The sequence below is a fragment of the Parus major genome, chromosome 2, assembly GCF_001522545.3.
Source record: "Parus major isolate Abel chromosome 2, Parus_major1.1, whole genome shotgun sequence".
Classification (NCBI taxonomy): Eukaryota; Metazoa; Chordata; class Aves; order Passeriformes; family Paridae; genus Parus; species Parus major.
In genome coordinates, this window is record NC_031769.1 from 146,477,898 (window position 1) to 146,490,319 (window position 12,422).

Here is a 12,422-nt window from a genome sequence, read left to right on the forward strand (position 1 = left end):
TAATTTTGCAAATACTTTTTCTCTTGGTTGCACTGAGGCTGACTCCTGAAGGAAAACAAGGCTGAACTATCCATCCACTTCTCTGCCTGTCTGTCCATCAGTATAAACTCTGCTGACCTGTGTCCAATTACTCTGATGGGAGAAAAATATCCCAGAAACCACATTTCTTAAACTTAGCAGAATGGAGAGAAGAATTATTTTATTTTTTTTATTTAACTGGTTCACATCTAAATATTGCTGCAAGAAGTAAAAAGGATGAAGCCAGAGAGGTTCAGGTTGGACATCAGGAAGAATGTCTTTATGGGAAAGGTTGTCAAGCATTGGAAGGGCCTGCCCAAGGAGGTGGTGGAGTCACCATAGTATGAGAAGGTACTCAAGAAAGAACTCAGTGTGGCACTCAGTGCTGTGGTTTCATTGCTGGTATTTGGTCAAAAGTTAAGTTGATGATTTTGGAGGTCTTCTGAGGTCGTTTCCAACATTAATGATTCTACAATGCTATGAGAAAGACTAAGTCTAGTTGGGACATGATAGCTGGAAAAGAATGCACACATTTCTTCAAGGATTTTTAAACACATGTGAAACTTGTTGCCTTTCATTAATTAGATGAGTTTTAGTTCCTGGAACAGAGAGAACAATCATTTAAAGTATTAAAAATACAGAAAGTACTGGTTGCACTGAATTTAACACACAGAGCCCACACGCTGTTCTACTGGTTTCTAAGGTACTGACTTTCATGTCAGCCACAATGGTTCTGGGATCAAAACTGGGGTTAAATCCAGAACACAGAATGGATGTAAACAGTGTTGCCCAGCAACTGGAATGAGTTAGGATGAATTTTTACACCTTGACAAAATGATTACAACTATGCACTCAATTCCAGTGTAAGAATTCATCTGTTCTATCATAGAATATTTATATCTTTCTGTAACTCAGACATTTTCCAAGTGAGTTCTGGTTAAATATTGACATTTTTGCATAAAAGGAGCTCTCTCTGAAATGCTGCTTGGGGAATCTGGACTTTACCAGGCATTAGGAATCTCATTTATGTCTCAAGCCTTGCCTTTGACAAATCCTGATCTGATTCAATCATCACAGGATGGTTAAGTTTGGAAGGGACCACTGGAGGTCATCTTGTCCACCCCCTGTTCAAACAGGGTTCCCAGAGCACAGGATTGTGTCCAGAACAGAATATCTGCAGGGAAGGAATCTGCACAGCCTCTCTGGGCAGCCTGTGCCAGGGCTCAGCCACCCTCACAGTCAAGTTCTTCCTCACAATAATTAGTAATGAAACATCATTTCAGATCACTGGATAAAAGTACAATTAAAAGTTCAAGCAGATAAAGCATGATTTGATTGCCATTCTTCCCTTATCTTCTGCCACCCCTAATCATGTGAGTTTGAGGATGATCTGAGTGAAAAATATAAATCTCCTGGGAAGTGCTGAGTACCATCACATGGCTTGGGGGCCTGTTTGCTGTACAGAATGTTTCCTGAAGAAAATCATGAGAAAGTATATTTTTGACAAGCCAAGCACAAGATTTTTTTATAGAAATCACGAAATTTATAGCAACACCATTGGTTTATTTTAACTCTAAACTGAATGCAATTTCTTATTAATAATCATAAGGCAATATTTTACTGCATTTAGAATTATTGTGGGGATTTTATGTTTAGAATGACTAAGTCATCACACAAGTCCTGTCTAAGCCTTAAAAAGCTACCTAAGATTAGACACATTACTAAATCTATAAAGAGGACTTGGAAATAAATTATTCTAATATGTTCTGATTTACCCAAATTTAATTAAATATATGCAAACTCTCTAAATCCAACTTCATTAATTTCTTCATGATTCAGTTACTCGGTGTGGGGAGAACAGAAAAAAATTGACCCCATGAATCTACTACTCATCAATCCTAACTACACTTCCTCAGTTCCCTAAAAGCTGGGAAAAACACACAGGATTTATGATATGCCCAGTGACTCAGAAAAAGCCATTATAGGATGACCCAAGCATCGCCTAAATAATATACAGCACAATTAACCTTAAACAGTCTATAATTATGATAAGCTTCATAGTTCTAATTACTTTTCTTTTCAGTAACACTGTCGTGAAGTGAGTTGAATTATAAAATAAAATGTATCAGAGGGCATCTATTTATATACTTTTGAAGCAAGTATTTATGAAAGGATATAATTTTCCAGCAAATATCCAGCTTGCTGTTAATCTCCAGACCTCTTGCTTGTTGCCTTTCTTCTTCCAGCTGCTTTGCATTCGCCAACTGTGCCCCATCGGTTGGGGACTCAGGGAAGCTCTCAAAATTGAACTTGTCCACTTGGATAGCCATGCTGTAGCAAAGGAAAAGAAAGAAAAAAGCCAACAACATCATTCTTGCTGATATTATTTCTGCAGGAACTGCAGGCCACTGTGAACACGATCACCACAATATCAATATATTGGTTTCACTGGCACCCAGTCTGTAATTAATGATATGTAAACCACATGGTTTATGCTACTGAAAACACAAGTCTATGCCTGTTGATGGTAAAAATGCTTTAGAAATCATCAACCAACATCTTCATGATTTTGTGAGTGGCGCACAAGACATCTATTTTGCAGTTTCAGGCAGATGACCTCACTGTGGTCCTGTAGAGATTCACCTGCCTCCACTCTTGGTAGGTGAAAGCTCCTGTTGTGCTCAAGACTTGCTGAAAAAAAGCAGCAAGACTGGGGCAAAAGCTGAGGAATATAATATTAAAAGTTGTTTATTAATACCTACCCATACAAAAGGGAAGCAGAATATTATACATGAAAGTGTCTCCTGAAGTGAACTGTAACACACTTGCGGAGTTCATTGGTTTCACAAGGCAACTTCCTCACTTTTCCTTGCAAAACTCAGGAAGGAAAAACAAAATAAGCACAGAAGTAGGGCCTTAATGTGGCCCTTGACTTTCTCTCCTGTTTTGTGCATCTTCATGAGTTACAGACCATATTAATTTCAATATCACAGTAAAATTCATTAGTAGCAAATGGTTAAATAATTGCTTTATTAAATGTACGGTAAGGCATAAAAGGTAATCAAATTAAATATAGTACACTATAATGCATACTAAATACTGATATGTTAAATTAGAATCACTAATCTAATATAAAAGGGAATTTAGACCAGCTCACATCACATGAAATGTGGTTATGGAAGATCTAATATACTATGCTGCCAAAACAGCTTTAATTTCCTGAATTGTCTGAAATAGAAAAATAATTAGGGAAGAATTAAAATATATTGCTCTTGAGATGACTTTGCACTTAAGGAGACCAAGCAACAGCTTTGAAAACCATTCAGGATGAAATGCAACTACAAACTGAGAAGCAGTCTGGGAAGGGCATTTCACAAAAACATAGGATTACTATCATCCTTTTATCTATTTCTTCATATAAAGAAGGAAACATATTCTATGAGTTATCAAAAGGAAATCACCAGTAGCAAATGTCAACAAGAAAGAATTTGGAAATCCATCCAGACCAGAAAATATTTTCTATAATTTACATTAATTTAAAGAAACTGGATGAAAATAGATGTCAATTACAATGAATCATCTGGAGTTTGTGAAGTTTGCAGTGGGAAGATGAATTCAAATAGTTCTCATCAACACTGAGCAAAAACTGACATCTGAGGAGAAGTTTTTGAAGTTCCCCCTTCACCATTCTAGTGGAAGGTGTCCATGTCCACAGCAGGAGGGTGGAACTAAATGGCCTTTAAGGTCTCTTCCAACCCAAAGCATTCTGTGATTTCATGACAAAAAAGTTCAAATGCAGCACTCCAGCAAAGGTTTCTGCAAGCTCCCACTTCTGCAGCCTGCATCTTTGCTGATCCTCACATCCCAAAGGCGGAGGAATTAATCTGTTCCTCTCTAAGGTGGGGGGTTGTTTTGGCTATTTTTAATGCAGAAAGAGATCATTAGAAGTTCTTCATTTGCATGCACAGTCCATCAAGCGCTGGGCATATTCAAAACCTAAACATGAGTTATAAAAGTGGATCACAGTAACTGCCAGAATCAAGCCAGAAATAAAGACCATAATGAAAAACACCCAGATACAATCTGAAGAGTGGATTCTGAAAAAAAATTACCAGGCCTGAAACTATGACTAACAACATCAATTCTTACTGGCATTGAAGTATGATTTGATTCTGCAAAGGCTTCCTGGATTTAGCACAGGCAATGCACAACTGGAATATTTTGAATTTCATAGTCTTTGTTTCTGAGATCACTCCACCCCTCTGTGGTACGTGAGCAGATGTAAACCCAGTACTTGATTTCTATGATATACACAATAATGCTTATATTCTCACAGAAATATAGTTTGTTTCCTATAGCCATATTTTAACAAATTGTCTCTGCTCCTGGACAGTCAGAAGTATTTAAAATCCATCTCCAAAGGGACCAAGAAAATAGCTCCCATCTAATTAGTGTTGCACTTTTCTAAGTGATTGATATTTGAGAAAAATATTCTTGCCTAACAGTATTTAATATGCAACTGCAGGATTCAGGTTGCATTCCTCTGTTGAAAGATTGTTGCTGGAAATATGGTAATTTTTGTCTGGAAATTAAATATGCATGTAAGCACTTTGTACCCCAACAGCCTCCAATAAATCCACATCAGCTTTAGCAATACAGCCTAGATTGCTCTTAACTGTTCATTGTGCATCTCTGCTTCAAGTAACTTTTATTAAACTCTAAGTTATGGAAAGCTTTAGTAAACAGGGCTCTCAGTACTCAGAAACTCTACTAAGTTTTCAAATCTTCTAACCATGGTTTTATTTATAATGTTTATACTGTATTTAGCACAGTGGCACCTCATGTCACATGAGAAGCTACAAAAACACCCCCAACAACACACTTGCCAGCTAGAAAGTGAAGAGTCTGAGTAAAAGAGAACTACAGAGAGAAAAACATCCCACAAAGCAGTACTATGAACACAACTCTAGGTAGGATCTACAAAAGCAATAAACAGAAATAAAATAAAATGTTTCAAGACTATAGTTCCTTTCAAAGTAAAGCAGAACAGAACTAAATTCTTGCTCTTTTTCTTAAATATATCTGTCTTTTATCATCTGTATTCTGCTTCCTCTTGTGCTAAAAATATTCATTTCAAGTTTTGTCTCTGCATTTTTTATCTGTAACGTTGCTTCAGTATTTTTTCCTCAGCCTATGGAACATGTAGTACACGAGAAGACTTTGCACAAGAATCAAAACAAAAAATAAATGCCATAACCTAAATCAGTCATTCATCCTGAGAAAAGTACCCCTACTCAAACCCAGATTCTTCACTTTCTTTTTAGATATGAAGATTTCTCCCACCTCAAGAGATGCATTTCACCAGGGAAGTGTTAATGAGTGGACAAACAATTCCCAGAGCCAGATGATGGAATGAGAAAATGGATAAACTGGACAATGAATTACAATCAGCAACTGAAAAAAAAGGATATTTTTTAACTTTTAAGTGATCTCTAGAGATCACATAGACCTCACCCTGAAGAAGGAGAGGGCAGTGAAAGGCAACCTTTTGAACATCACCAACTTTGTCACTGGGCTGTGAATCAGAATAAAGAGACTGAAATGTATTTTAGCCAAAAAAAGTCATTCTCTTCTGTCTTCTGCAGTTACTTTGCGACCTGTTTCCTGTCAAGAGCTCTCTGCATTTCTCCCCAAATTTGTCCTTGCTTGTTGTGATATACAAGAATCTATGGAATCTATATAGAAAAAGGTAAAAATAGACAATTCAGTCTGAAGCAGACATTCAATTTGTTGCAAACAGCCAGGATAATGATGGCTCACATTGTGCAAGGGCACCTGTTCCTTGCCCTTCACAGTAATTACGTATCAGGGAAAACAGAGAAGATCTTAAAACTCAAAAGTTTAGAAATAAATTTGTTCCAGGAAAAGGGACTAGAATTCCATTTCAACTTCTTTGCCTCATGGGGAGCTATCCAAATTTCCTACTAGATGAGTTTTCAATAAATAATGAGACATTTGTATAAAAACACTGCATTATTTAAAAAAAATAATAATAAAAAAAACACCAATCCTGCAAATGCAAATCAGATTTTGTTTCTCTCTGGCCAAACTTGTCTGAGCAGGAGGAGGAATAAAGCAACAACAGTTTTCATGAATAATGAAACAATTGTGTTTTGAAACTACTGGGTTTTGTCACGAAACCAGCCCAAGCCGTTGTGACAGCTCCTCAGACAGCTGAGCATTGTTACAGGGATGCAAATTATTCAAATACAAATTAAAAGGATGAAGAGGAGAAGGTCAGCTCATTGGCAATGCTGATGATGTGTCTGAACAGTATCATCTCACGTCATCTATCAGGATGGCTTACAGGGAAAAAAGTGACAAACCTTCTGATGGCACAGCCAACATCTCAATGACAATCACCTAAAGTCCTATTAAAGTCACAGTGCAGAGCTGATAAAGGCACTGGACAGATCATTTCACCTCTTCTCATAAAAACAGTTGCAACCTTACTGGAAATCCTACCCTGCCCTGACAACAGAAGGCTCAGCAGAAAGGATTTGCAGGGAGGAAAATAACTTCCTGCAAATGACATCACGACTGCTCCCCAGCCAGTGCCTTCCAAATCCCCCTTTCCCAAAACAGGGCCAGTTAAAATCAAGCAGCTTCACAGAATTGGCAACCGTCAGAGAAAATTAATAGGTGAGAAATTGAGTGAGGGAGCATCACTGGGGTGCTGTAAACTCCTGCCTTTGCTACTGGCAGGACAGTGGGCAGCTCCCAGGCACATCCCATCCACCAGTGACGCACCTCAGATCTTTCCATGTCCTCTTCTAAGAGTATAAATCTAGAAAGTGAAATTAATTATGTGATACTCTCAAAATAAAACGAGGTTAAGAGCAGGCATGGTATTAAAAGAAAAGCAGCAATCTGGTCAACATAAGTAGATTTCATCTTTCATTAAGTAAATAAAACACTGCTGCTTAGCTTGGAAGAATAAAATATAGAGATAGTCTTTATTTAATTATCCTTAGGAAGAAACAATATAACAGGAACTCAAAAACTCTTCTTCATGGCTAACTACCTATTTAAATACTATCATCCACAGATGAGTTTGCAAGCTGCTTCCAAAATGAAGCTGACAGGAGGCAGTTGGAGACTTTATTCAATATTATGCTTCCTGTTCATCCTCCTTTCTTATATAAAGTAGACAGTAGGGACACTGTGCCAGACCATGTTACTGCCACTTATGCAGAATGCTTATGTGCATTAAGAGCCCCTATAGACTCAATGATTTTAAATTTCAGGGAAATTTGAAGTGAGGATGATACACTTGTTCTCACATTCAAGAGGAAAAAGAAATGCATAAGGCAAGTTTCCTTTTAAAACTCTGATACTTTCATTGTGCAATCTCACCTTTAATATAGAACATCATGTTTCAGGTACACACAATTCCACCCTAAATACAAGTCCTGCAATTGATACCAAACTAGAAGTGATGCCCCAGTATATAATAATTTACAGGCAAAGAGTACTTCAAGAATCAAATCTCCTTTGAGAAGAGAATACTTATGTATCATTGGCTGGAAATAATAATGTAAAGTAATGCAAATTAACATATACCTTGTGTTTACTTGTAATTACTTCACAGATTTAGAAGTACAATCTGTATTTCATTCACTACTATAAAATACAACTGTAAAATTCAGTAGCTCAAGTGACCCACAAGTAATGATCTCTCCTCCTGGCCTAAAACTGACTGCAGAAAAAAAAATGATGGCTTTAATATCTGAACCGTGCAGAGCACAAGATAAATTTTTCCATTAATCTTGAGAAAGGTCAATTAAATTTAAAAATTTGCATTTAGAACTTAATTATTTATTTTAAATAATTGAAGAGGAGATAAAAGTGAAACTATAGTGCTAAGTCCGCAATATTCAACAGCTTAGACTTATCTGAGCAATAACATTTCAGACGATAAAAAGTTAAACCAGGAAAGAATTGTTTCACTGGATATAATGTAATATTTGAAAATGGAGCAGTGCTAAGAGATAGTTGGCTACATAAATCTTCTGCTTAAATGTGATTATACTATGCGTGCTGGGCATATAGTTTCTTAATTCCTAAATCCAAATCTGGAAACCATAAACTGCAAATGAAGAGGCAGAACAATTAACTTCAACTTGCCTCTTTTCTCACTTGCCCATTTAAATAATTTGAACTCCCATGGCAATCACCATGCAGCAAAGCTGTTAACTACCTAAAGAAATAGGAAATTTAAAATAATAATAATTATGGCTATAGCCTGCTTTATGAATACACCAATTTCCATGGGGGGCATAAAAGACCATTAATCTATAGCCTTTCATTAGGAAATTTGGAAAAGCCTAAGTATAAAAATATTGAGTTAAATATCCTCCACTTATCACAGATGAACTATACAAGGATTTCAAAATTCTCATTTTCCAAAATAATGCCATACTGTACTTCCATCCTCTCTCTCAGTGGAATACTAATAATCAGAGAAATAAATGTCAAAATATATAAGTTCATATTCAGCTGCTCATTTCTGTAATTCATTATTGTCTCATATGGCAGAAAGCTCAGAAGAAAACATATGCAAATTTAAAACATGGAATTTTGTTCCAGATATAACAAACAAGCCCAAAAAAACCTCAATTCTATAGTCATGCCTAGTTATCACTCCAGCTGTCTGAATCTCCTTGGGAAAAGACTGAGAAGATTGCACACCCCAAAATATAAACAGTAAAAATAAGACTGGGATGAGGTCAGTACTTCTGTTCAGAGCATCTTTACCAGGGAGTCTCAAGAGAAGGAGAAAGAAGGAGTCAGGTGTTCACCTGGTGCAAAGCTGATTTTCATTCTGAATCTGCTCACACTGAGCATTGAGGACAAAGCCACCAAATGGCTCTGCTCCTGGAATGTCCCAAAGCAACCAAAAATGCTGGTCATGGATCACCCCTGGATCATTTCCCAGCCTGGGCTCTGTCCTGACCCAGCACTGATGGTTTTTGCAGGTTCCAGAGCCCTGCAGGATGATTCAAAGGAGCAGAGTTGGGTGTGTGTAGGACCCCAAAACACTCAGAGGGATCTCACAACCACCTGTACATGATAAACCTGGAGCATCGATTCACTTTTGCCTACAAGAAAAAAGAAAAATTCCCAAATTCCCAGTGTTCCTCTTTTAAAGGAATATGAGTGTGACATGTGGCACACAACTGGAAGGTTACTTCAGAGGAGATGCTGAGATCCTACTCAAAAACCAAACTAGGGGGCAAAACCCCACAGGATGGCCGGTACATCTGGGAAATTATTCACAAGAAGAGTCTGTCTCAGTGACTGCTCAAGGAAAAATGCAAAGATACAGAGCTTTACATACAACGTAAGGAAAAATGGAGGTTTTTCACAAAGGAGGTGATTCAAACTTTTTTTGGGTAGGAGCACAGGATGCATGAATGCTCAGTGTGCAAGAGTACACATTTTGCCATGGACTGTCACTTCAAGATACAATTAGACTTTACATTCATAATGAATTATTAATTTACCATCTACTTGCTTGTCTTCTCTTTTTATACACAAAGGTAACATTTTCCCTTTTCCCAGAGCACTGCAGCAAAAGTTCAACTCAAGATGATTTAGTGTAATAAACAAATACTTTTCCAAGCCACTGTTTTCCCAGTATAACCCATACAATTTTATCAGACTAGCAACCTTCACACCTTCTGTTCAGAGCATTCCAGGAGCAGAGACTCTTTGCTGAGTCCTTTGAAGAGTCTTTTATGTCAAGCTAACCCAGACCATTGACTTTAAAATGTTTATTTGGCCACACTGATTCTTTTCACCTCTAGGAATTGCACAGATTTTATTACAGATTCTCAAGTCCCAGGTGCAAGCTTTGTGTGTGATGCCATACTTAAAAAAGGAAATCCAGAATCTCTGCCAAAGAGCAAAGCTGGGGGAGCAGTCAGGACATCTTCAGTTTAGGAAACCAAAGCAGAACAGACCAGAACAGCAGAGAACATCTCTCAACAAAGCAATGTGGTCCATGAGTTCAACCTATTCTTTAACCAGTGACAGGAATAAATGTTCACAGACAAGAGTGGGAGCACAAAAGCTTTAATCATGCTCCAGAAATCTTAGCTCACAGTAAGCGTGTGTCACAGGTTCCATAGCAGTCACCTGCTCAGCACTAATAACAGAAACTATACACATCTCACTCACCCACACACAATTTCACCTAAACTTATTTTTTTATTTTCCAAAAAAATCACTGTATATATTAGAATGCTTTCACCAGCAATGACACCTGTATGTGTTTAGAAGCACGCTCGGAAGCAAGCTATTCTCAGAAAACAAACCAGCAGGGATTGTTCACCCTAGAGAGGAAAATGCACTTGGGAGACCTCAAAGCAACCTTTCAGTACTTAAAAGAGGGTTATAAGAAAGTTTGGGACAGATTTTTCATCAGGACTTGTAGTGATAGAACAAGGGAAAATGGTTTTAAACTGAAGACAATAATGGGTAATAAAGCAAGGTGCTGCTTCTACTGCTGCTGCTGCTCATTATACTCAGCCTTTGGCAGCCTTGGGTCCAGCTTCAGCCAAATGCAGAGCTGGGGTTGCCTTCACTTTCATCTCATCACATTTATATTGATTTACCTTCACACACTTTGCCCCACATACTGCTGAGTTGTGTTGGTTGTATGATGAGCTTTACCAGTTTATCAGAAAATGAGTACAGCTGTAAAATTTGACCTAATAATAAATAAAAAATATTTTATTTAAATAAATGTTTATTTATTTATATTAAATACCTAATAAAACCTTGTAATTTTAGCCCAAGCTCCCCATGTGGAAATCACCATCCCAAATAACTGCCCTGCCAGGTGCCCTCCTATTCAGTGAGTCTTGAGCTTGAGCACCTCTGGGAAAGGGCAGCAATGTCCACCAGACTCAGATCTGAACACCACAGCTAGAAATTCAGTATTTATTTAATTATTGTGATGAAATGATACTCATTTAGGAGCAGTTTCCTGCCACATTACCCTCCCTTGGTCAATTAGGGGGGCAGAGACCACATTATAAATGGACAATGGATTCTGCTCACACGTGGCCTGATGTCCAGGCAGTGACCAACCCATCTTCAAAGAACTAAAGCAAATTAAACAAACCCACTAAAGTCAAATGAGATCAAGGGGATTTTTACTCCTGCTTCCTGTGGTTCAGAAATAAGTCAGAACATAGTAGTCTAAATTTTAAACAGGGAAATTTCACTGTCAGCAGAGTCATGCTTGGGAAGCTTTCACAGAAGATGCAGCTGTGTAAAGGATCTCAGCGGTAAACCCAGGATTTTTGGTGCCACTTATAAAGCAACTTTTCTTATCAACTTCATATACACATATCTCTTATTCTTATATGGATTTCTTCACTACATTTGGAGGAAGTGAGAGAAAAGAAACTAGAAATACCACAAGTTATGGGCAGTCAGCTAATGGTGTCTGAGACAGACACCTTGGTTTCAACAATCTATTTATCCGAGCACTCTTTCTTATCATGTCAAGCAAAAAGCCTCCAGCTGTGAAACAATTTAAAACAAAACTCCCAAAATATGACCTTTCCATTACAAGTTTACACTGAAGGTACCATTTGAAGTCTGCTACTAAACTTCTTCAGAATTTTCATGATTTTTAAGAGAAAGTATTCTTCTTAAAATGAGGAATACAGTAACATGATTAAGGAGTGATATCATTTTTCAGTTAAATATTTCATTCATATCTACTTGAAATAATGCTTTAGAAATGTCTAGCTTTAAAAATATGAAGATTTTATAATCTTTGTAATGCTTCATAAACTGAGAAGGGATTATTTCAAGTAAACCATTAACATAGTATTATTTAGAAGTTTTGGCAATGTTTTAAAATATTTAAATATTGAAGGTGGGTTTTTCAGCATTTATATTTAACAGAGAAATTTTAAAAGTCTTCATTCACCTAAATCTAAATTTTATGAACTGAGAAACAATTTTAATCAAGATTCTGTTATTCTCTGTTTACTTGTAATATTCTTTTACATATAATAAAAGTCCAGAAGATGACGGTATCTAAACATCTGCCAGACAAATTTTCCTTTAGAAAAGAAGGGAAATTGTGAGGTAAAATTCAAAGATATTGAAATAGAAAACAGAGCTTTGACATCTCTTTTATGAAAATTACATCTACTTTTCACTCATTGACTAGATTTTTCTGACTATAAAAAACACAGGCACATCTAGATTTAGGAATCTATTTTAAACTAGATTCCTATTTAGGAATTGGATTTATTCTCTACATTTAAAGAATGGCAAAATTATCATAGTTTCACTTCCAGCTTATGAAAGAGTTGAAA

At 36.9% G+C, this 12,422-nt stretch overlaps 1 protein-coding gene across 5 annotated transcripts in view; it reads right to left on the reverse strand.

Annotated features, from left to right (window-relative positions):
- Positions 1-12,422, reverse strand: part of TRAPPC9 (trafficking protein particle complex 9) — a 444,786-nt gene that overhangs the window by 238,262 nt on the left and 194,102 nt on the right. For all 5 annotated transcript variants that reach the window (XM_015618282.1, XM_015618287.2, XM_015618284.2 and 2 more), the window contains one exon: positions 2,196-2,349. In XM_015618282.1, the coding sequence (XP_015473768.1) occupies positions 2,196-2,349 (154 nt within the window). The remainder of the gene's footprint in view (positions 1-2,195; positions 2,350-12,422) is intronic.